Here is a 25,084-nt window from a genome sequence, read left to right on the forward strand (position 1 = left end):
CATATGGTCAGCAATTTTATGTTAGTGTCCTCAACTCCAGTAACCACAGGAAGTATGAAGAGAGACAGAAAGTACCTGTATGCTCAGTAGGTTGCATCACAGGAGTGGATCTCAGAGTTAAGGAACCAAAATCTTTTATAATGGGTAGTATACATGTCTGCCCTTTGCTCCAGATGGAGATATTCTGTCTCCTAAGGCTATTCATTACATAAACATCCTTGAATAGAGTCCAAAACATAAGTAGCCATTGCCTTACTTTTCAAGATGTGTAGTAAGGAGAATTTTCTCTCAATTTTATCCATCCCTCATTTCTATACTATCTTGATTTTTGCAGAATTTTCCCTTGAGTACGTCATGCTGTCAGCTCTTTTGATTAATTTGACTGACAAATTGGGACTAAGCCCATTTATTTTATCTCATACAACATTTAGTTTAGGTTACTGTCAACAGGGATCCAAGCAGCCAGATAAGTATAACTTTCAGTATAACATCAACCATGCCCACCGGCATCTCAGATCCAATCAGTTGCACAAATTTAATAAGCCAATAGAGTCTTTGGTTTTCTCTTGAATTTTCTGTATTGACCTTTCCACTTAGCCCAAGGCATTAATCCAGATAGCTTAAAATGTATTAGTGATTGCACAGGGTTTGTCTTAACATGTAAATTGGAAGTCAAGGACAGTTTTTCATCCATAAGAACCCTGTTCATGATTTGAAGCAAACCTGAGTGACCTCAGTTGAGGTACAATGAAGACTTCAGTTGAAGTCAGATGACAAATATGTTGTTTTTTAATTTTTTAAAAAAACATGTTTTTTAATTGGAGGACTCTCATAGTAGTATGTGTAAAAATTGAGTGACTTACATCTTTAGGAAGCTTCTGTGAATAACCAGCATGGCCTTGTTTTGAAGTCATCTTCACAATCATTGGAGGGCACATGATCAACTGGTGGCATTCCCTTAAACATTTGAAAGTCTTTTACAACTGCGCCTAAGTGCATATTTTGAGGAGTGAGGCAAGTTAATGCCTGCTTTCAAAAAAGAAATACAATCCCAGGACACGCATGATGCCCCTGTAAAAAGATAGCATTTGGACTTTTTGGAGCTCTCCAGGATCCTTCCAACATTACCTAACAACAAGCTCTAAATAACAAAAAAACTTTAGAGTTTATCAGTGAGTCCAAGTAATTAATTCTAGTCTTTGGATTTGGAGATACTGCTTGTAGGTGGTATGTCTAAGTTGTTTTGTTATACCACCAGCTGAGAGGCATTCACCTCCCTCAGACAGTGCTTGAGTGGTGGCCTCAGAAAAGGGGAAGACATCCGGAGTTTTTGACAGGTGTTTTGCATAGAAGGGTCTGCCATTGGAGACAGGGCCATTATGTAGAGTTTTTGATAGATTTTTCAGTAAGGTTAAGGGGAAAGGAAGTCAAATTGTGAGCAGATGGAGGATGACAGACCCAGCAGGTGAATTTAAAGTGGTCACAACAGTTTGGGAAAGACATAGCAGAGCATTTTCCTAGGTGAGGAAGACTGTAGGGGCAGTTTCTTTCTTATTTTTTTTAATTATTAAAGATATTTATGGTCTAGGGTTGTGGCTGAGCTTTAAGACTCTCGCCTAGCATGTGTGAGGCTCGGGTTTGATCCTTAGCACCACATAAAAATAAATAAATAAAATAATATAAAGGTATTATGTTCAATTACAACTAAAAAAAATTAAAAGAGATATTTATTATTCCTGATTGCATATTATAGGTATAAGTGCCAGCTACAGAGTTTCTGTTTTGTGCTCTGAGTTATATGTATGAGAACCCTACACTTTCTTCTCATTACAGTCTGTGTCCGTACCTGCTAATCTAAATCCAGCAAGGAATTTATATGGTGTGACACAGTTGACTTTATAGAGGATGCTTCTTTTTGCTGCTTCTGTTTAAAATTTTTCTTCCATGATGTCTGTTTTCTGCTTTTCCTCTTTTTGGAAACTGATTTTTTTTCCTCCTGAAGCAGTTTCAAATGACACAGAACATTGACATTCTTCCTTCTGTTGTATCTTCTAGGTTCAGGGATGTTCCCCTCCCAGGTGTCCAAGTTGTTCTCCCTCTACCTCCAGAGAATCAACTGCCCCACTTCGTAGCGTCACCTTTCCCCCATCATTCTCTACTGCAGCAAGGCTTTTTGTCTGGAATGGTCATGTACAAGAGGGGCAAGAAACTTTTATAAAACTCCACTTTATCCCACTAGGGCTACCAAAGGATCAAGGAATGAATCAGCAGCGTACTCAAAAAAGTGGTTATTATCTTATGATACAAAACTCAGCCTCGGGAGAATTCAGATGTGGTTGAACAGAATGAAGTTTGAGTCTTCTGTACACCCTTTGGCTAGAGTATGCAGAGGATGTACCAACTAGGCTGTCTCAGGATATCCTTACTGGAAAAAAAGAAGCAGGCCAGGAATAATCAGGACAGAGCCATAAATTTCCAAAATAGGGAAAAAACTTATTTATTATTTGTTATTTTACTTTATGGCTGTTTTTGAGTCTTCAATTCAATGGAATTTAATTTTATATATAGTAAGAGGGCAGGATCCAATTTTAATTTTGTTAGATAATCTATTACCATACCATCCTTTTCTATAATCTGCAGTATCAGCTTTTCTATTAATCAAGTTTCCATGTATGTGTCTGTCCTTGTCTCTTGATCCTTTTTTATTGGCTTAATAATTGTCCCCACACTGTCCTAATTACTAAACTTTTCTAATATTTCTGGCTATCTGATTGGTGAGTCTTCCAACCTTGTTTTTTAAAATTATCTTTGCTTTTCTTAATTCTTATCCCTTGGTGTGTCTATATTAATTTTGGAATCTGCTTTTGTTAGATCACTTTCTCTCTCTCTCTCTCTCTCTCTCTCTCTCTCTCTCTCTCTCTCTCTCTCTCTCACACACACACACACACACACACACACACACACACACACACCCATTACTGTTTATATTGGAATTGCATTGTCTTTATAACCAACTTGGGGAGAATTTCATCTTTATAATATTAAATCTTTTAAGCCATGAGCACAGCACACCTCTCCTGTTTGAGGAACATCTTCTTAAAAACATGATATACTAGTGCAGGGGGGGGGGAAGAACCTGACTTCTCTGTCACCCTATACACAAAAGTTAATTTTAGATGGATCATAGACCTCAACATAAAAGCTAAATCCATAAAGGTTCTAGAAGAAAACAAGAAATGTTTTACTTTGAAGTAGGCAGAGATTTCTTAGGCCATGAAAAGCATGAGACATAAAGGGAGGAAAAGAAGGTAAAGTATTAGACCTTACCAAATATCTAAAAACCTCTGCTTATCAAAAGATTTTAGGAAGAAAATAAGTTAGCAAACTACAAACTAGGAGAAAGTATATGCAGTGCATAATTATGACTATATAAGAAAGGAAAGAAGCAACCTGTTTTTAAAATGGACAAAAATCTTGAATAATGTTAGTCAGCATCTATATATCAGAGAGAACATTTGACATTTGGTTTGGGTGAATTGGTATATTTCATTTAGCATGATAATATCCATTTCTATCCATATACCAGCAAATGCCATAATTTCATTCTTCTTTATGACTAATATTCCATTGTGTATATGTAACACATTTTCTTTATCCATTCATCTGTTGAAGGATACCTAGGTTGGTTCCATAGCTTAGCTATTATGAATTGAGTTTCTGTAAACATTGATATGGCTGTGTCACTATGGTATGCTGATTTTAAGTCTTTTGGATATATGCTGAAGAGTGGGATGACTGGGTCAAATGGTAGTTCCACTGTAAGTTTTCTGAGGAATCTCCATACTGTTTCCAATAGTGGTTGCACCAATTTGCAGTGCCACCAGCAATGTATGAGTGTACCTTTTTCTCTATATCTTCACCAACATTTATTGTTACTTATATTCTTGATAATTGCCATTCAGTCAGGGACCATTTTATTTCACTGACTACATTTGGCAATGTCTGGAAATATTTTGATTGTCATGATTGGAAGGAGGAGTGTCATGCTATTGGCATCTATTTGGTAGAGGCCACAGAGGCTGCAGGGCACAGGACATAAATAGCCTGCAGTGCACAGGATGTTGCTCCGCACTGCCCACCAAAACATAGGGTTATTTGGTCCAAAATGATTAGTACCAAGGTTGGGAAACCTTGTTCTAGAACCTACCCTTATCACCAAAGCTGAGTCAGCATCAATCAGATTTTTGACTGTACACATAGTCCAAATCAATTGCTCAGACTTGGCATTTTCACATGTTAAGTATTTCTTCCTGACAGACTTAGTATCAAATTTTCATAAATATATGTAATCTGGGCTGGGGATGTGGCTCAAGTGGTAGCGCGCTCACCTGGCATGTTTGCGGCCCAGGTTCGATCCTCAACACCACATACAAACAAAGATGTTGTGTCTGCCGATAACTGAAAAATAAATATTAAAAAATTCTCTCTCCGTCTCTCTCAAAATAAATAAATAAATAAATAAATAAATAAATAAATAAATAAATAAATGTAATCTTAAATTTGGAGTTAAAAGTCCACAAATCCAAACATGTCCAAAGTCAAAATTATATGTATCATTTCTGTTAAATTTAAGTTGCTATAGGTTTTGTTTTTAACTTGCATTAAGTATCCAAACAAATTACCTTTGTCACCGTTCTTTAAAGTGTATGTGAGGGGAATGGATCAGGGGAAACACATGATAGTAATTGATCTTTTTTCTTTCTCCACAGAATGACAGGCAGAGAGTTTTTCTCTTGTTTCCCAGAACTCTATCCCTTCCTTCTAAAACAGCTGGAAGCTGTAGCCAGTACAGTGGACAGGTAAAAAGTTTTTCAGAAGCCCATGATGATTTCTTCTGTTAAGAGTTATTTTCTGCCAGGTGCGGTGGTACAGGCCTATAATCCCAGCAGCTCAGGAGGCTGAGGCAGGAGGATTTCGAGTTCAAAGCCACCCTCAGCAAAAGTGAGGTGCTAAGTAACTCAGTGAGACCCTGCCTTTAAATAAAATACAAAACAGGGCTGGGGATGTGGCTCAGTGGTCCAGTGCCCCTGAGTTCAACCCCTAGTACCACCCCCCAGAATCCCCCAAAAAAGAGGGCTTCCAGTCTCATCAGGGCAGTTAGAGAAGTTCATCTTTGCCCTTTCAACCACACCCTATCACTGGTAGTGGGATTTTTAGTATGGACATTAGAACATGTGCCATTATATTCTGCCAGGGGTATTTGCATATTGTGTGAATATATGTGAATAGTCTGTAATAGGAAAATAAAATTATATCAATGAGTTTTTCTTCTGTTTATGATACATTTCCTCATATTAGTAGTTTGTGCAGACAGACTTTGGCCCTAGTATGTTCATGCCTTAAATACATTTGGACACCAAAAGTTTCACATTTCATACTCAAGAGTAGTAGACTCTGCTTAAGCAAATGACTGACTTTGAGAAGAAAATCATGTGCAAGAGCCCAATCCCTGATTTTTCCTAGAGTTTTTTCCCTTTTGATGAATACTAGGAAGATATGAAATGAATGGAGAAAAAAGTGAAAAAAAAGGAAAACTCAAAAGAGTCTCACTTCATATACAGAATTAATTAATTACTTAATGAGAAAGGGTTTGAAGATAGTGCCTCAATTATTAAAGTTCAGATCTTTTGTGTACATCCACTTTTTTTTCAGTGATCTGGGGCAATTGGACCATCACCCAAGCATGTTCCTGTTACTTTTGGTGCTGGAGAGACTGTACCCCTCCCTGATGGATGGCACCTCTTCTGCTCTCAGCATGGTACCTTTTGTTCCCTTCATTATGAGGTAGTATCATCCTAAGTGAAAATACTGGGGGTGGTCATGGGAATTTTGTGAGGATATTTTAGTTTGTTTTTATTTCAGAAATTATTATATAATAAGAGATGTTAATTAATTAGTTTATGTTTTTCCTTGGAAGGGATCTTGTATAGACAGGAGCAGGAGGCTTATTGCCCCTGTCCCAGACTACCCTCCAGTGTTTTAGTGGAAGGTTCTTCTCTCCTGGGTGCACCCACTGTGTAAGTAGTGTTTTCCTTGGAGACCTGCCTGCTAATGGGTGTGTGGTACTGATACAAGGTACTCTTTTGAAAAACATAGCCTGGGTATTTGCATTATCCCTGTGTTGAGCTCACCCAGCATGGTGCAGACTTGCTCCTGGCATATAGCCCCTGTTGAGCAGTTCAAGAGGACATCAGGACACCTGGTTCTTCACTTGGAGGAATGTGCTAGGGCATGCAGGGGTGGCTTGTTGATGGCAATGCCATGTAGTACAAGTTCCCACTCATCTCCTTCAAGCTTGGAGTGCCTAAAAAGTGAAACATGAACATAGAATATGCATGGAATTCAGAAACAGGCTTTCCTGCTTCGGGAGCCCGTGGCCCCAGTTTTCATTTTGGATTAAACACCACAATAAGCAGGCCTTCAAAAAGTATTCACATTTTCTTGAGAAACACTCTGGAAGCCTATAGTACTGGTTAACTTTTACCTTTCTGCTTACTTCTTGACAAAACGGCAACTTCATTTTATTGTATCCACTGAAAATTGAAATGGACTTGGAGCAGAAGGATAAGAATACCAAACTCAAGAGAGTGTGTTTATTATTTATGTGGTGCTCTGGGTTCTACTTCTGGTTTCACAGAGCCGACTTATGCAGTTTATTGTGAGAAACCATTAAACATGAGGTTCTGACGTGTGATTGCTGTGGCCATTTGCTTGCAACAATTCCTGGCTGTGGCTCTGTTATCTTTGATCACAGAGATGACTCACTCAAGCTGGTTTTGTTTCCTGATACACAAAGTTACCAGTCTCCTTCATTCAGCATTTGGTGATTCATTTTAGGAATTTGGGTGGTCAGTTTTACTTTCAGGTTCCCTTTTATGACTATCTGGGGGAAAAAACCCAAGATATAGTTTTAGAAAGTTAATGTAAGGGGGAAACGCAGAGAATCTCAGTGTACATTACAAACAAAAATATGCCATGGAGGGCTGGAGATGTGGCTCAAGCGGTAGCGCGCTTGCCTGGCATGCGTGCGGCCCGGGTTCGATCCTCAGCACCACATACCAACAAAGATGTTGTGTCCGCTGAGAACTAAAATATAAATATTAAAAATTCTCTCTCTCTCTCTCTCCCCCTCTCTCATTCTCTCTTAAAAAAAATATGCCATGGAACTTGGTCATCAGTCTGTGTTGAAAACATTGTTTGCAGGAGTTTTTTTTTTTTTTTCTTTTTTCTATCAGACTATGATGTGTTGGATCCTGGAAGCCACAAATTACTGCATTAAAAATATCTTTCTAAACTTATTTGTTTACATATAATCAGAATGCACATACTACTTGTTATCTTAAAAGCAAATATTATATACAACAAAATTGCATTAATATAGAAAATTTAAATACTACTTTGGAGCTACTGTACTTAGTGTGTTTTTTAAAAAACAAAAACTAAAAAGACACAAAGTAAGAAGTTTTTAATCATATTGTCCTGATGAAAATGTTGTAGTCAATAGTTGCTTTCTGCCTGAATACAGATTTATAGTGCACCACCAGAGGAGAAGCTCTGCAGTGGATTCCTTAGTTGGTCAGTAGGCTGGGATTCATTGAGGGTACGTGTGTCATAAAGCAATGTTTCTCAAATTTTAAGTTATAAAGATACCACTTGGGAATCTCATGAATTCTGATTCAGTAGAGTCTGGGATGGGCCTGAAAATCTGCCTTTCAAATAGACTTCTGGGTAATATGATCCTGCTGGTCTAAGGACCACACTTTGAGTAGCGGGATTACATTTGGGATATTAAACATCATCAGAGTCATGTACACAGAGACATTTAATAAACTAGACAGGAGTAGGGTCACACTTGGATGTACTTGGTTAGGCTATTTAAGGAGTTTTATAAAAGTAGATTTTGACTCAGGAGTGTAGAATAAGCAAAGATGTATTCTGAGCAGAGAGGTCATTAGAAAAAAAGCCTGCTTTTTTTTTTTTTTGTTTACCATGACTTCTAGAGGAGGAGTTTTCACTCCTATTTTTCCCATTGAGGAAATTGAGGTTCAGAGAGTGAGCCAGTTGCAGAGTTGAAATTTGAACCCAAGAGTGCAGGGCTTTGTCAGTAGTATTATATGTACTGTTTCTATTACACCAAAATAACCAGCTCCCTTTTGAGTTGCCATGCACTTAAGCCACATTGAATGTGCCTGTGAGGCTTGAATGTTATGCAATGAAGAGAGACTGAAGACTATGTCTCCAGTCACTGCATCTGAATACAGGTTGTTTTCAGGGTGTATCCATTGGTGGGATTGCACATCATTTTGCTTTTCCAGTACTAAAGGTTAGTTGATTGGGTTTATCAGCCATATGTAATCAGACACACATCTGTGGGATGGTGGTCCATGGCCAAATACACTCTTGTCCCTTGACCATCTACTGTGGTAAATGGAAGGAGCCTAGATTAAAATTAGAATATCCAGTTCTGAGTAGCATCAATTTGCTATAGCAACAACCTATGCTACCCCAAAATGTTCACTGGGGAGATGAACTATAAGTGGATCTTTAAAAAATAGCAAATTTGATAAAACTGCACACATTTGATTTAATGACCTCAGAAAACATTACTCATTAAGAATGTAAAAGATTGATTATGAATCCTATTATTCCAAAGCAATGTTTGTGGTTCTGATGAAGACTGAGCAGTTTTGATTTGGGGTAGCTGTTGAAAATATGGATGTACACATGGGAAATAGGTGGTGTTTTATCTTGATAGCATCCTTAATGGGAACATAAGTACTTAGAAGAGCTCTCATTAGACCCAAGGATACTCTGAATCTAGCTAAAGAGAAAATTTTCAGGTAGTGGGAGTTGCACAGTTGCTTTGACCATACTAAAGTGAATCCTACAATGCAAAGACGATTAAAAGCCTAACAACAGCTTTTATTTCCCTTGATTTATGTATGCTTACCTGCTATTTCTATCCTCTCTGCATTGCTAAGTACCATTTGTATTTTTAGTCCTTTGTTCCACATTTAAGAATATATCCAAGCTTAAGGTTTTTGTTGTTGTTGACTGAAATCTTAGAAATCTCTGGTTTGGATTTTCTAGTTGCGTGTATGTGCTTGCGTGCACACAGTTATAATTGTTGCAACATCTTAGGACAGAAATAATAATATTAATCCCAACATCTTGTTTACAAATTTTCTTTAATCCAGTGTATTTTATGTGCCTGATGTTTTGCTGGATCCAGGTCCGAAGTCCTTTAATATATTAATATGATAACTCCGATTTAGGACTATTCACCCTTCAGTTGAAATACCACAGAGCATTGTAATTCATGTTTTCAAAGGAAATGTGTCTGGCTTTGTGACACGCTCACTAGTGCCCACTGTCTGGGGCTTTCTAGACACTAGAAGTCTTTTCAGAGACTAAAATGTCTCCTGACATGCATCTTTGAATTCCTTTTCACAGGCAAGTTTCAAGTTTCCCTTGAAGAACTGTAAGAAACCACATATGCCCCAAACCTAGGATCCTGGAGTCTTGAACAGAGCAAAGACCCAGGACTCAAAAGACTGGGTTCTGTCCAGGTTCTGCCATTTACTAGTTGTGACACTTGGACAAAGCTCTTTATTCTCTGCAACAGCATGGTGATCTGTTTGAGGGAGCTGGGGCAGTTGGGAAAGTGGCTCTGTTGCTGAAAACTGAAATTGGAGCATCTGATTAATATCTGTGGAGAAACTCTGTCGTTGCCTTTCATTTGCTTTTGTGGTTGCTTTTAAAAGGTCTTCCCTCCCACCCTCAGCACTATACCTTTGGGCTTATTTTCATTACAAATGACTTTCAGCACCTCTTTTTCCCAATCCATTTTAGTCATTGTTCTCTTAAAGAAGTTTTCAGTGTAATCTACTCTTTTTCTGACAAACACTAAAGTACAAATAGCAATACAGTCTTAAACACATGGTATAGGAATTACCTATAGGGACCTATGTAGTAGAAACTTGTTTAGATGAAATATGAAAATCTAGCTGACAAAGAATGGAAAAATACATGTTTTATGTATTTTTAAAATATTTCATGGAAACTTCCTCTCTTATAAGAGAGGAAGGTGGGAATATAAAAATTGAGAGAAAGGATGGGAGAGGAGGGGAAGAGTAGTGGGGATAGGAAGGGCAGCAGAATAGAATAGACATTATGATTGATGTATGTACATTCCATGTATCTATTATATGTCAAATTACATTCTGCTGTCATGTATGACTAAAAAAAAAAATAAAAATGAATCGTATGGTTAAAAAAAAATCCTCTGCAAGATTACAACCTCCCCCCCAAAAAAATAAAATAGTTGATTTTTTTAAGATTGTGTCATTGGGAAGTAATATTGACTCTTGTTTTGTTTTCTTTGAAAGTTATATAATTCAGGTATTACCACTTTAGTCCTTACCCAGGCTATGAAGTGAAACAGCTCATTTTCCACGGTAGTGTGTTGGGGCTTTTGCAGGAGGCAGTAGCTGACTTCTCCTTCTATTTGTGATTGTAACACTGGAAACTCTCCTTCAAGATTGCACATCACATTTCTATCGGCCATATTCCCAGCATCCTTGTAGATAAATAAAGGACAAGGTTTTTTTTTTTTTTTTTTTTTTTTTTTTTTTTTTTTTTTTTTTTTTTTTAACAGAGAAATAAAGAAGCAGAGTGGCTACAGCACTGCTGAGCTGGAAGTCAGAAAAGTCCTCATTTTCTGTCCATCTCAGCTCCGGATCACCTCCCCTCCTCTATAGCCTTTGTCATTAAACCTCTTTTCTTGCCATTCATCACAACTGTAATGTGCTATCACGCTCAGTCTCCCCAAGTAAATCTTAATCTCTTTGCACACAGAAATAGTTGTGGGGTTTCTGTGTTTTTTTGTGGGTTGTGGTACTTTTCTATAATTTGTTTGGATGCAGAGCTAGACAGAGTCACATAAAAATGAATCAAATTTTGAAATTGTGACTTTTTGTCTGAGCAGTTGTGTATCTCTGAAGTACACAAGGGATTCCTAGTCCTACTATATTAGAGCCACATTTTGTATCCCACTGGTTACTAGTTATGTAGAAAAGAGGCCCTGATAAGTTTCATATTTTACCTAGCTTTTGAGGAGTATTATGTTCTAATATAAGCTCTGACATTTTGTTTATATTGTGACTTCCCCTCTTTGACCCTGTTTCCTTTTCTGTCAAATTAAGATATTGGCCTTGTTGTTACCTAGGTCTGCTCTGGCCTCATGAGCCTGTGACCTGAGACCTTCCTGGACTGTAAACTTCTCTCCCCTGATTGCTTTTTAGGGACTCCTGTGGAAGCCCATCTTTCTGTCCCCTGCTGCATGTTTTAGAGCCATATGAGAGAAGCCTGGATTGATAAGAGTAGGAGAGGGGGTATTTTTTCTGTTTAAAATCATAGAATTATAAGTAAGCCAAAACAGGTGGGAAAATCCTCTCAGATTAATGCAGCTTGAATGGAAGACTCATGCAGGAGAGCCCTGTGTGCTTCAGTGTGATGGGAATAAATAATTCTGCTTATGAAATAGTGCTCCTAAATTTGCTTATTAAGAAAAATTTTAGAGAGAGGAAGGAGTTGGTAGTATAATGGAGAGAGAGGGCACTTCCTTAAATATATTTCTTCAATATTCAGTTGATAAATGTGTATATGTAATTTACGTAGGGCAACAATGTATCCTTTCAATACATGTATACATGTATACAGAGTTAATAATCAGATCAGGGTAAGTGGCGTATCCACCACCTTATGTTTCTTTGTGTTGGTAACATTCAAAATCTGAGAACAGACTTTTTCATCCTGCTTTGGCATGTCTCTGCTAATAAACTAGAAACTCCTGAGGCTAGAAAAGAGACATCGTGGCCTATGAGTGAGACCACATACCTGTACCCAGATAAATGATGTGCAAGTGAGCCCAGAATCATGTCAGTAATTTGAGGAAAGTGTAGGATGGGAATGTTATGCCTGGGGCCTACAGAAGGATTTTTCAATAGAAAGGAAAATATTTTATTAATGACCAAACCAGTTGTGTTGATATCAGACTGGATCATTAAATGTATCACTTGCTGAGAACTAGTAAGGATTCCCAAAGAATAAGTCATGCCTGAGTCACCTCATTGTTAATGGGATTACTAGGATGGTGGATATAGATAGTGCAGCTTTATTTAATATTTGATTTACTTAAATGAAAACAGACTAGATTGCATGTTTATCAAATTTGTGTGTGAAGTAAACATTACAGGCAAGGGAATAGAAAATCAAAATAGTTTTCAAGCATAGGCATGACAAACACAATTTCAGCCTTGTGGCCGTTACCTCTGTGTAGCTATTACTTCTGTGTGGCTGGAGGGGAAGGGTTCAGTTGAAAGCCATATACTCTAGTTTCCATTTAATTTGTGATGTGTTGTTTTTGTTTGATTGTTTATATGTCTGATATAGTTCATAATTGAAAAGTAATATTCAAAATAGCTTTAGATTGATGGGCTGAGACTATCAAGATAACATTTAATAGAGATATGTATCATATTCTGATTTTTTCAATTAAAAAATCATACACATGCAAAATGAGGGATATCTGGCTTCATGGAAGTTTTTATGAAAAGTAAACAACAAAAAAGTCTTGTGAAGTGGGATTTCCTTGTGACCTGTGACAATTGTAGTGTGACAATTGCCACTTTTTGATAGCAGAGGCAATAATCCCCCTGAACTCTGTTGCTTAAACTAAACCCCACATTATTCTGTTTATTATTCTGCTCTGGGATCCCCATTTTAGAAGGGTCATTGATAAACTAATATTTATCCAGGGGAGGTGACCAACATAAGGAGGAAGCTAAACATCTGGAAATCATTAGAATGGAGAAGACTTAGAGGCAACGTGGTGATTGTCTTTACATACTTGATTGTCTTTACATACTTGAGGGCAGAAGGCACACAATTTCTTTCTTTCTTTTTTTTTTCCTTCTCGATAAAATAGTTGGAGATTTCAGCTTTTAATATAAAAAAGAGTTCTGTGAAAGTCAGCCTTCTCCATCAAGGACATAAAAATTTTCCTAATGCTGAGCTGTCCATAGTGTTTGAGGGAAACTGATCATATGTTGAGAATATTTTCTGAAGGGTTTCTGCAGTGTGTCTGTATTTGGGTTAGATGACTATCCAAGGCATCTATTTGGGATGTCTTATTTCAAAACAGTGGAACCACTCGGAATTTAGTAGATTCTAAATGGGCAGTGAATTACATGTTAGAATCTTCCTTTAATGGAAGCATATTTGATGCATATTTGCAGATTTTTAAATGGATCTTCAGTTTCCCAAAGAAAGGGGTGCAGTTTTTAACGTGGCCTGCAAGGTTATGGTGATCTGCTCCTAAATGGTGCCCTCCAGGAATTAATTCACCTAAATTTAGCTTCTAAATAACTTCTATAACTTTGTTCTGAAAACATTTTTTGGCCTATGTGATGTTATGTCTGAAAAGCATTCCTTATTAATTTAATTATCTTTTTTTGTGTGTGTGGTTGCTATATTTTTCTCTATTCCAGATGTTGGCTTAAGCCACATTTGTTTTCTGAGAAGCATAAGAAACATCTGAGTCTTTGAGAAGTTAGAGATGCTTTTCTGAATTGATTGAAATAGATAACTCTTTGTGGTCCAAACTTACCAGAGGAACTTTTTGAACGGAGATCCCTGCAGAGAGAGTAGCAGAGTCCTCAAGCCTTGCCCATTACAAAAGTAGAAACACCCAAGAATAGGGCTTTCCCAGTACTGTTAATGTAGAATATCCTCTTCCCCCAGCATAGAATTCCCAGACTCCACCCTTCCTGTGGTTACCACTGATTTCCAGGAGGCTTAGGGAAACAGGGTACAGGAAATGTGTCTCCCTACACCATCCTCATTTGCTAAGAGTTGTTGGTGAAAGAAGGAACCTGCTACCTCATCAGTCTGGAAACCCTGACCTCTTGGTTTAAGTAGTGTGACTGTGTGACACCAGCCCAGGCTTTGGGCCAGATGTCAAGGTGAGATGTTCATTTCTGCTCAAGGGGTTTTCAGTTGCTCACTCTTCCTCTTTGCCTATAGACTAAATTGTGCCCTCTCTTTTTTTTTTTTCACAGACATGTCAATGACCCCAGTGTTAGTTTCTTTGAGGCTGATTGTATCACAGGGACATATATTTGAAACAAAGCCATGAGACTTTGGTGATGGCATTTTAGGACTTAAATAAAGAAGACATAGAAGCAGCGTTTGGAAGGTTCTTTCCCAGTGCTGGTGGAATCACACTGGGCAACTGCCTACTCTGCCTCCTTACTGTGTCTCTGCCTAGTTTTTATTTGGAGAGCTGTGCTTGTGGCCTTCCGAATTCTATGTAGCAGTAGCTGAGGTTCAGCATGTGAAATGAAATCATATTTTTTGTATTCTATGGCTGTTTGCATAAAAATATACTCTGTTGTCTGACACCAATTTTTTTCCCCTCTCGGTTCCTAAAGAGGGCCCAGCCAATTTCATCTCTGACAGATCTCTTTAAGACCTTTTTCTAAGTATGTCTTTGAGCAAGAGGAATGAGGAGTTCACCTCTTATGGAATGCATTGACAAAGCAAGCTAGAAAAACAAAACTTGTAGGGAAGAGCTTTTCTTAAATGTTATCTGTTACTTTAACAGGCCAATTCAGGTCATGTTAGAACAAGTTATTTGATCTGCAAACAATCTCATTCTTAGGTGAAATTTCTTACAATGATGATAATCTGTGGCCTATTGCTGCCATTCACTCTAAAATTTAGAATCCAATCAGTTGATTGTTGGCTAAACATTCCTTGTGTACTTAGTGGTGTTAGGTCTTGGGCAAAATGCTAAGTAAAGAAAAAGGTCTTCATCCTCAAAAAAATTATCCAGTCTAGCTGGTGAGATAGAACAACAGCCTATAGGCCTGACCATGTATAGTAACCACTTCCTTATAGGATATCTTTCCTAAGGATAAGGCTTAGTGGGTTCCAGAAAGTCCAGAAAGCTTCCTCAAGTAGCAGAGCAGGGGAAAAAAGGAAATTCAGCTTGCCATCTCGAGGACTTTTAGAAGTCACTCATGGTGATTTCATGTGAGAACAAAGTCAGGCCATGCACTCTGCAGACAGTGGGGCCCAACAAGGGGGAGATTGTGATAGAGCTTTATGATTCATAACTTGGAAGTCATCATAAAGAGCTTTGCTTCCACTTGAACCATGGGTGACCCAAGAAATTCACAAAAATAAATGGCTTATTGTTTAACAGGAGAAACCATTGATATGGAATAAGAACAGTATTTGCCCCAAAGACGGCATTTTACTCTTGTGGGAATACTGAATAGTAATGGGGGAAAGTTTAAATTTAGTAATATTAAAATTTTTAAAAGCTTTAGCAATATTTTTCCAAAAGGAACTGTCATTTTCTTGGCCATAAATATTTTCTCAAAAATAGTAGACAAGGTGCTCAGCAGGCATTTTAAATTATAACTTAAGGATTTCACAGTACCAAGTTCCAAATGCTGACAATATGCAGTTTTTTTTATCCTATGTAGTAGGGATCATTTTAAGTCCAGAAGTATATATGTATATTTTTCTTTTCAAACAGATATGAATTAGGGAATAAATAGGCAGGCAAAGATTAATTATAGTAGGCTTCAAATGAAGACATGGAAAAATAACATTATAGTATGTTTTGGTTATCTTTCCCTGACTGGCATAGTTTTTTTCTACTCTGCTTCTGAGTCTTGACCCTTGCTAGACTATAGTACACCCTCCTGCCCAACCTCATTCTCAGGGGACAAGTTCAAAACCCCCACTGGTGCCTGAAATTATAAAGTACCAGATCCTACGTGTACTATGTTTGTTACTATAATACCACACACTATAGCTGTAACTTGAATTGTGGCAGAAAAACTAGCATGACTTTCTTTTTTCTCTCTTTAAAGTTTCACAGGGACTACTTCATTTGTTCTTATCATAAATCTTACCACCAACCTTATTATTCTCTTTCCTTATTAAGTTGAAAACTTCTACTTTTTAGGAATCATCTTATCTTGGGCATATCTGAATTTCAAGCATCACTGTTTTTATGACTTGAACACAAGCACTCATTACTGCCATGGTCAGTCTGATAAGTGAGGTGGCTGGCTGTTCACAGGTGGGTAGCATCTATATTGTGGATATGCTGCACAAAGGGCTGACTCACGTCTCTGGTGGAACAGAGCAGGGTCGCATGAGATTTATTCATGCTATTCAAAATGGTACACAAACTAAAACGTATCAATTGTTTATTCCTGGAATTTTCCATGTGGTATTTTTGGGCCATGGGTAACTGAAATTGCAGAAAGCAAAACCTCAGCTAAGCAGGGACTCCTTCATTTATAATCTAGTTAAAACAAGCTTCATTAGTCACATTGGCTGGACTAGATGCATTGTGACCTGCATGCTTTTGCTTGTTCCTCCTTAGCTTATTTTTCTCACTCACCTGGAACATTGAGACATTCCGCTGCTTGGCTCCCTCCAAGCCAGTTACAGACATCCTCTTTTTTATAGTATATGTTCTCTTTTTTATGTTTATGATCAAGAAGTTTATTTATTGGCATTGGAGAATGTTTGCACTATTGCATGACTACATGAATTGAAAATATGTAAAATATATATGAAATTGGATGGGCCCCTCTCATGAAAGAGAGAAAAGAGTAAATGGTCATAGGTCAGCATTAATAAGCATTTGTTTTACCATGTGTTCTCATATCACTTGAATTTGTGACAATTCTTCATCACCATTAAATATATTTACTGAGGGCCTGTTCTGTGCCCTTGTCTAACATCCTGGGTCTCATCTCTTGTTTGAAAGAGAAGAGAGGTCTGCAGTCCATCTTCTGTGGTCAGATGTTAGAAAAAGTTCTGTGTTCATAGGCTCCTACTTCCTCCCCTCCTAATCATTCCTCAGACAACTGCAGCCAACTCCTTCTACCACTGCGCTGAAACTGTATCTAGAAAGGTGAAATTGTAGTGACCTCCTAGTTAAAAAATCCATTAGATGCTTTGCAGTCATCTTTTTTGGTTTGTATCTGGAGTTGACACTATTGCAAACTTCCTTTCATATGATACTCTTTCCTCAGTGACCTTCTCTGGCCACTTCTTTCTGCTTCCTCCTGTTGCCTTTCAGACATTGATGCACCTCTTTGTCCTGCCCTCAGCCCACTTCTTTATCGATCTTATGCACTCTGGAGTTGCCACACACCTACACTGATAAGTCAATTCTAGATCTGGAACTCATAGAATCAAATGAAGCTTGCCCACCCCCCCTGCCCCCCACCAACTGGGAATTAAACCAGGGGTACTCTACCACTGAACCACATCCCCAGCCCTTTTATTTTATTTATTTGTTTTTTGGAGACAGGATCTCACTGAGTTGCTTAGGATCTTACAAAGTTGCTGAGGCTGGCCTCAAACTTGAAATCCTATTACCTCAGTCTCCCAAATCACTGGGGTTATAGTGATGTACCACCTATTGGACAGCTTCTTCTGCCTGTGCCACAGGCACCCATAAGTTAGCAGTTTCAGTTACCTTGGCACACTGAGGGCTGAACATCCAGTCCTCTCCTCGTCACATGTAATGCCTGACATCACACTCCATCCACCTGGCAGAAGTTCCCTTCTCCAAAGAAAATGATGGAATCTGGACTCACAGAGGCTTCTCCACCGTAACTGACTGCTCATGCTTGCTTGGTTTTTTTTCTTTTATTCTCTTCCTTCTCTTCCTCCTCCTTCTTCTTTCTCTTCTTCATTTTTTGTCCCTCTAGTGCTGGGAATGGAACCCAGACCTGATGCCTGCTAGGCACTGTACCTCTCAGGGGCACTCCACCACTGAGCTATACGCCCAGCCCTCCTGCCTACTCAATAACAAAGGAACATTTGTCTTTAAAAATATATATATCACTTTCTTCCCAAAGCCCTTTAGGGAGTGTGAAATGATTTTTTTTTCTTATATTGATTATCATCAGTTTGAGGTAGCAAGTGGCAGGCATTGGTAACTTTCTTTGGAGATAAAAAAAAAAAAGATGACACTCCAGAGTCCAGAAGGAATAAATCTAATGTGTCCACAGTGAAAAAATGACTGTGGAAGGAGTCAGGGACTATGAGTCACTCACTCAACAGATATTTATTGGGAACATCAAAGTGTCAGGCACTAGAAAAATGCAGTGTTGAGTCAGACCCAGGGTTCTGTCATGATGTGCTGTGACACTTCTTGTCCCTATCTTTTGTACTCTGATTTTTTTCATCCTAATTAGTGATTAATGATAACAATTAGCAAATGTTTACCATGGGCCAGGCACTGTTTTAGAACCTTACGCATACTAACTCATTTAATCATCACAAAAGTCACTGTGAGCTTATTATCATTGTTATTATTACTGAGGGAGGGCAAAGGCTGGGCAGAAGAAAATTTAGAAATATGCCCTACCTCAGTCTGCTGGTAAGTGATAAGGCATGGATTTGAATCCAGGTGATCTGACTCCAGAACGCATCTGCCATTGTCTTGGCTATCCTAACTCCTCACCCCATAGCAAGTCCTTCCACTAGCTACCCATGATGCTCTGTGATGTAAGACAAGCTAGTTCTCCACGTGCCAGAGTTAACCTGTGGTTTTGAATAACAAATATTTAGACTTTTCTTTCTTGAAACACTTGCCCCCTTGGGCATTGCATTGGCAGTGGTCTCTTTTTCTAATCTGAAATCCACAGAAAAAGAAGAAAAAGTTGCAGTTAGGTCCAAGTGGTTGTGACAGGTTGCTAAATAAAACTGGCTTAACTGAAGTTCTGAGAATTTCTTACAAAAGAAAATTTCCTTAGTATAGGAAATCATGGGTCATTGCAGTTATAAGTGTCTTAGTAAATAGAAAATGTGGCTTGAGGCTAAGAAGCATAAAATCTTAATGAGATTATTTGTGGGTTGCTATTTATGCATACATTTTAAACCATTAAAAAATGTTTCCTATCTGTCTTCAGTGTGTCATGTTAAGTTTCCACTGTTGAAATCTTACATAATTTTTGAGAATCTCCAGAGTTGCTAAAAGGAAAGAAAAAAGCAATAGTAACAAAAATTTATGTAGAATTTGAAATTTACAAAGTACTTTCACATACAGTAACCTTTCTGATCATCCCTGTTTTTATTCTCTTAAAAAATAGAATCACAAGGCTTTCAATGAAAATTTATAAAATTACCTATGTTTTCTTATATGGTAATTCTGAACTGATTTGGAAAAACTCAAATCTGAATCAGTGATGTGTTTAAATTACTAATGTTACTCCAAATTGCAGGTGGTAACTTTGAGGAACTTCTCTGACAGATACATGACAGGAGCATTTGGCTGACCGTAAAGTCTATGAAGTGGTTAAAACCTCCTTTGGTTCCTTAGTTTTGAGTTTTCCTTGTGCTTAGTCCCACTTCCCTCCTTCACCAACTTGAGGTGAGGGCACACTGAGGGCGAGGTAGGCTCCTCTGAGGCTTTTGGCAGCAGGGAGAACACTTGGCTAGGCCATTGGTGCCCCGACTACCAGCTACAAGAAATCAAAGATTTCTCTCAGCTGTAGATGAAAACTCTTAGACACATAGGAAAACTTTATATTTCTATATAAATATCATGTGTGTGTGTGTGTGTGTGTGTGTGTGTGTGTGTGTGTGTGTGTGTGTGTATATAGTTGTAGATGGAAACAATGCTTTTGTTTTTATGTGGTGCTGAGGATCAAACCCAGGGCCTCACACTAGGCAAGCACTCTACTACTGAGCCACTACCCCAGCCCCCATAGGGAAACTTTAGTTCAGCCTTAGAATGAAAATTAGGCATGACCCCAGTAGTGAGATTTTCCTGCTCAGTATATAAAGTGAGAGCATTAATAAAGTATATATTTGTATGAAAGGTGCTGCTCTATAAATAAATCTGCTCTTTTTTGATTATTAGAACTGTACAGGAAGAAGTCATCTGTTTTGGCACAAACTATGGAAATATATCTAGGTAGCCAAGGAAAAACTGAATTGTTACTGAAGGATGTGTCACACAGAAAAGAAATAATTTTCAAAGCAGTGGCTGGAAACTATTTTCAAACATGAATCTAGGGAGTCCCTTGAGCTGTCTGTGTGGGTGATGGGTGAGTAGTATTGGTTTGGTTCTTGCCGGGCTACTTATTTATTTATTTTCCCACAAAGACTCCTTCTTTCCTGTGAAATGAGAGTTGAAGGTGCAGCTCCATTTCGGTGTAGATTAAACAAAAAGTAGAATTCATTTATACTTACTATAACTTGTATAAATCTAGTGAAGAGAAACAGGTTTTCTTGCTAAGCTTCAGTATTATATAATTAATATAATACAATTATTTTCTTTAACCTTTTTTTAAAAACTACATGATTTAAGATATTTAAGAATTTAATTCATAAGAGATTGAAACTGGACATAGGAGAAAGACTAGAGAAGGATCAGCATTCTGCTACCTGGTTGAACACATCTCTAAAGTGGCAGCCTTAGAATACCATGTCCTGATAGAACTCCCTATTGAAAGCCAGCCAGCAGAGCCACTTCTTTATGCCCTACTCCTTACCTGAAGCACTGTGAATTGTCACCAGGGCCCTGAGTATGAACATAAGTGACTCCACAGGATTGCTACTCAGCCTGAGAGAAGGGAACTAGTGTCACTGGGCAATCCACACTCTGATTTAGAAACCCCAGGCTGTGGGTTTGGAATTGGCCAGATACCCTGGCTCAACCTTGAATAAATATTCCTGAGGCCTAAATAGGATAGGGAATTCAAAGCCCTATTTTTCCCAAGTTCTTCCATAACGAATCCATGGCTGCTTGTTGTGAGATTTAAGTGGAGAGGCCATGTTTTGGAGGGGAAACAAGGCGTCATTCTTTACTATAAATTAATTCTCCCATAGCAGTTCCCTTTTCTCTTAGAAGTGAAACCATTAGAGGGGCCAGATCAAACCCACTCTAGTCATTGACCAGGGCCAGCTTTATCACACACCCTGCCCAATGTAGTAACAACCTGTGTGAAATGACTTGAGAAATCTTAGGCAGTGCCCTCTCTCCACCCAGATATCTCAAATGCAGCCTTCATCTTAAGCCAGGTCTTAAAGACTCAGGTAGGCTTTTATTCTTTTAGTATTTGGATTTCATCCCTTCTAAGAAAATGGACATCACAGTGGGAGGTAAATGACTTTTATGTTATTATAGTCACTTATGCCATGATATAAATTAGTTTAAGTTTCTTTGGTTTTGAAAGAAAGATAATTAGATGACAATGGGGAGAAGGTGCAGAATTGGAACAAAGGCGGGAAGCACAGTCATCACTCTTGTGGCCTGGCTGAGGACTCTGTGACTTCTTTCCCATTAGAACTTGCTTCTATGCTTTCAGGGAAACAGGGCATCCTATTTTCCATTTACTTCTCCCTTCTGTCAAACAAAGACTTGGAGGTCTTTTTACGGCTTTGACTCTTCCTTACCCCTTCTAGATGTAGTTCTGTTTCCTTTCCAAGATGAAAGCATGTCTTTGTCCCCTCCCAGAATAGTTCCAGGCAGCAGAACATAGTGAATCCTTCCAGATAAAGAGGATGCTGATAAAATGCCAGATTGTTATCAGAGAAGCAAAGTGAGGGGAGTCAAGTCCCTACCATTAATTACCTAATTACAGCTTTGTTTATATCCTGTTCATTTGGGGCATGTTTTTCTTGGACAGTTTCTTGTCTGTGTTCTGAACTGCAGTCTGAAGTTTGCAAAACTCCCAAAGGTCAGGAAATAGTGGGTTTCTTCTTTGCTTAATGGCAAGGAAGAGAAGATCAAAGTTTCTATTTTCATCTGGAAGGAAATAGACAAATGCTTGGTTTGGGCAGCCTATTCCTCACCTCAGTAGACAACTATACTGTGCTGATTGAGCTCTGGCTCTGAATATTGAGGAAGTTACCTGGAAATAGAATGGCATTTATCTCTGTGAAGCCATGAGCATCAAGCAGTGATTGTATATCCAGACATTGAGGCTGGAGTCCAGTTGAATCTAAAGTAATACTACTAGGTAGTTTTAGTAAATATACTTGATGCCACTGAACTGTATTCCTAAAAATGGCTAAAATGGTTGACAAAGTTATGTTTCTTTACTAAACAAGTTCATATCTGACCTCATGTTGTTTTATTTGGTTTGGTCTGCAGCCCAACCCATCTTTGCTAACAAGACTATGGACATAATTCAACCCACCCTCTCAGCTCACTGGTGATGTGGGCTTCTGAAGACCAGAACATTGTGTTTTTCATAAGACAAAATCCTACAAGCATGTTATCTGGTAATATACCTGCAGTACGAATTTGAAGAATAAAAGAAAGAAAAAGCGAATAAGAGAATATACCTCATTCGAAATCATGAAACTTAGTTCTTATTAACTCCAAAAGCCCTCGCTCAGAGCTCCAATGTAAAGTGTCTTGTTTTTACCTTGTGTGCATGTCTCCTGGTTCATCGCTGTCATCACTTGAAGTTAGCTGATAAAGTCAATTTGATTTTTGCAGGCGCTTGCTCATATTTCAATTTAGTATTTCCTCAGAAGAGGCTAGAAAAATGAGGGACTTAGGGAAAAGTTAAGGTAAATCTTGAGATATATAAAAGCTCACTTTGAGTGAAAACTAATTAAAAACAAGCCCTGGCCTTTTCATAGGCAAGAAAAAAATTGGAATGGCGACAGGGGATGTATTCTTTAGGAAATAAAAACTTTGCCAGAAATAGCATGGGTGGTTAAAGGAGTCTGGTGTGAAAGTTGCATCATTTAAAAAATAATATATCTTTACTTTCTTCTTGACTAATGGTTTTGTCAGAATAACTGTTTAGATAATAAATGAAGTACTTTGAAGTGCATAGGGGAATGAACATTTCTGTGTCTTGTACTAACTGGTGATACAGATTATAAACTAAATGATGCCAAACTTCATCAGTTTATCCCAGATCTGCACACTAGCAAGCTTAGTCAAAGCCGTAGAAATCTACTGAGGAAATCATGAAAATGAATGGAATTGATCCAGAATGTTTTAATTTTCTTCCGAAATGTTATATTTATTAGACCTCAACACCCAAAAGTTAAAACAGTATTGAATTTCACACATAGCACTTTATTTGTAATCTTAGGTTAAAGGTTATGGCTTTGGCATGACTGAAGAATAATGACTCATACATTTTACACTGACTTTATTTTATTTCTGATAGGCATAAATGAGAGCTAGGGAATAAGAAGATAGTGCATTAAGGCTGAATTTATTAGTTGATTGGACACAAATGGAAATACAGAATGTCACTTAATGATTTTTTTGTTTCTGTTGATATTTGTATGTATACTTTGGGTGAAGACTGTGAAATGCTAACTTATACTTAAAATGCAATATAAAATATCTCTTGACTATTAAAATTAGGAGTGAGAATTAACAGTGATTTTTTTCTAATAAATGTCTCAAACTATACATAGCTAAAATCTTATCATGTGGACATTTTGGAGAATGTGACCAGTACTCTGCATTTAAATGTGCCCCATCTTAAAATATAGTCATCATGAAATTAATACATTAAGGCATGGTCACAATCCAGGAAAAGACTTGAAGGTAATATGAGTCTCCCCAGAATTAGTAACCTAATTAAATGCTAGATAGCTTCAGCTTTACAATAATGTACCATGCTTCTGAACAAAGATAACACCACCACTGAAACTGTATACTTGTAACACTAGTACATTTTTAATTAGTGGCAGGGTACGTGTGTGTGCTCATTTTTGTTTCATCTTTGGACTTTGCACAGCTGGTTCCATTGTGCATTCATTTGGACTATATCCAGTGAGGACAGTCACTGATTTGACTTGGTTTTTTCAGAATTTGGGATGATTCAAACTGGTTTGAATCAAAGTTACCTTTTTGCTATGGAAAAGGCAACTTTGGGGGATATTTAATATATAAAACTGGTTTAATCTACTCAAGAAGAAGAGAAAATCTGTTTTACCTTAATATCTCACATGGAAAATTGTACCACCAAATGCAGATGAGTTTATTGAAGACGGTCCATCAGATTTGGCATCTCTTGGTTGAATAATTTGAGTTGTATGTACACTTAAAAGTAATACAGCTGAATTTCTTTTAATATATATTATTGCTCAATTCTTTGGTAAAAATGCCTTAGAATTGGAGTGCATCAGTTTCATTATTAGTGTAGGCTTTTTTTCTTTCTTTCTTTCTTTAGTTGTACATAATACCTTTATTTTATTTATTTATTTTTGTGTGGTGCTAAGGATCGAAACCAGGGCCTCACATGTACTAGGCGGGCACTCTACCGCTAAGCCACAACCCCAGTTCCTAGTGTAGGCTTTTGAGTTAGAGGCACCTGACTTTGAATCCAGCTTGTTCACTCACTTCCTTTATGAGCTTGGGCAAGTTACTTAATCTCTCTGAGATTGTCTAGAAGAGAGCATGTGGAAGCTTCAGAACATTGTCCTAAAAACATTTTTGGTTTTTAGTTCTTATGTGATTATTAGGACTTAAGTATTTATTGATTTGATTTTTTAAGAGAGCACAAGGAAAAGTTAATTCTGGTTGGAAAAGTTTAAAAGAAATAACTGGACTTGTTTAATCTGAGGGAGAGAAGACAGGATGTTCCAGAGATAGGGCTAGAGGAAGAGAAGAGAAAAGAAGACAGGATTATACCTCAACTTTTCTAGTGGATATGATAGGATTTTCTTTAAGAACAGTTTCAGTGAGGTCTGACATAAACTGCACATATTTAAAATGTATAGTTTGATAAGTTTATATACAACCTAAAACCATCACCATCGTCAAGATAGTGAACATATCCTTCACCCTTTGTAGTCCTTACACAGCCACTCCATTGCTGGCATTGGCTGTTCCGGGTTCTGTCACTCTAAGTTAATTTGCACTTCTTTGTATTTCATGTAAATTAAATCATACAGTACGCGTTCTATTTTGTCTGACTTTTTCACTCAGCCT

At 37.8% G+C, this 25,084-nt stretch overlaps 1 protein-coding gene across 9 annotated transcripts in view; it reads left to right on the forward strand.

The window, feature by feature from the left end:
* Positions 1 to 25,084, forward strand: part of LOC144373980 (uncharacterized) — an 86,779-nt gene that overhangs the window by 50,836 nt on the left and 10,859 nt on the right. For 6 of the 9 annotated variants that reach the window (XM_078036958.1, XM_078036961.1, XM_078036953.1 and 3 more), the window contains 3 exons: positions 4,770 to 4,859; positions 5,713 to 5,844; positions 20,030 to 22,258. In XM_078036958.1, the coding sequence (XP_077893084.1) occupies positions 4,770 to 4,859; positions 5,713 to 5,844; positions 20,030 to 20,087 (280 nt within the window). In that variant the 3' untranslated portion in view covers positions 20,088 to 22,258. The other 3 variants (XM_078036955.1, XM_078036954.1, XM_078036956.1) reach the window with 3 other exon arrangements.

The sequence above is a fragment of the Ictidomys tridecemlineatus genome, unplaced genomic scaffold (assembly GCF_052094955.1).
Source record: "Ictidomys tridecemlineatus isolate mIctTri1 unplaced genomic scaffold, mIctTri1.hap1 Scaffold_54, whole genome shotgun sequence".
NCBI classification, from domain to species: domain Eukaryota; kingdom Metazoa; phylum Chordata; class Mammalia; order Rodentia; family Sciuridae; genus Ictidomys; species Ictidomys tridecemlineatus.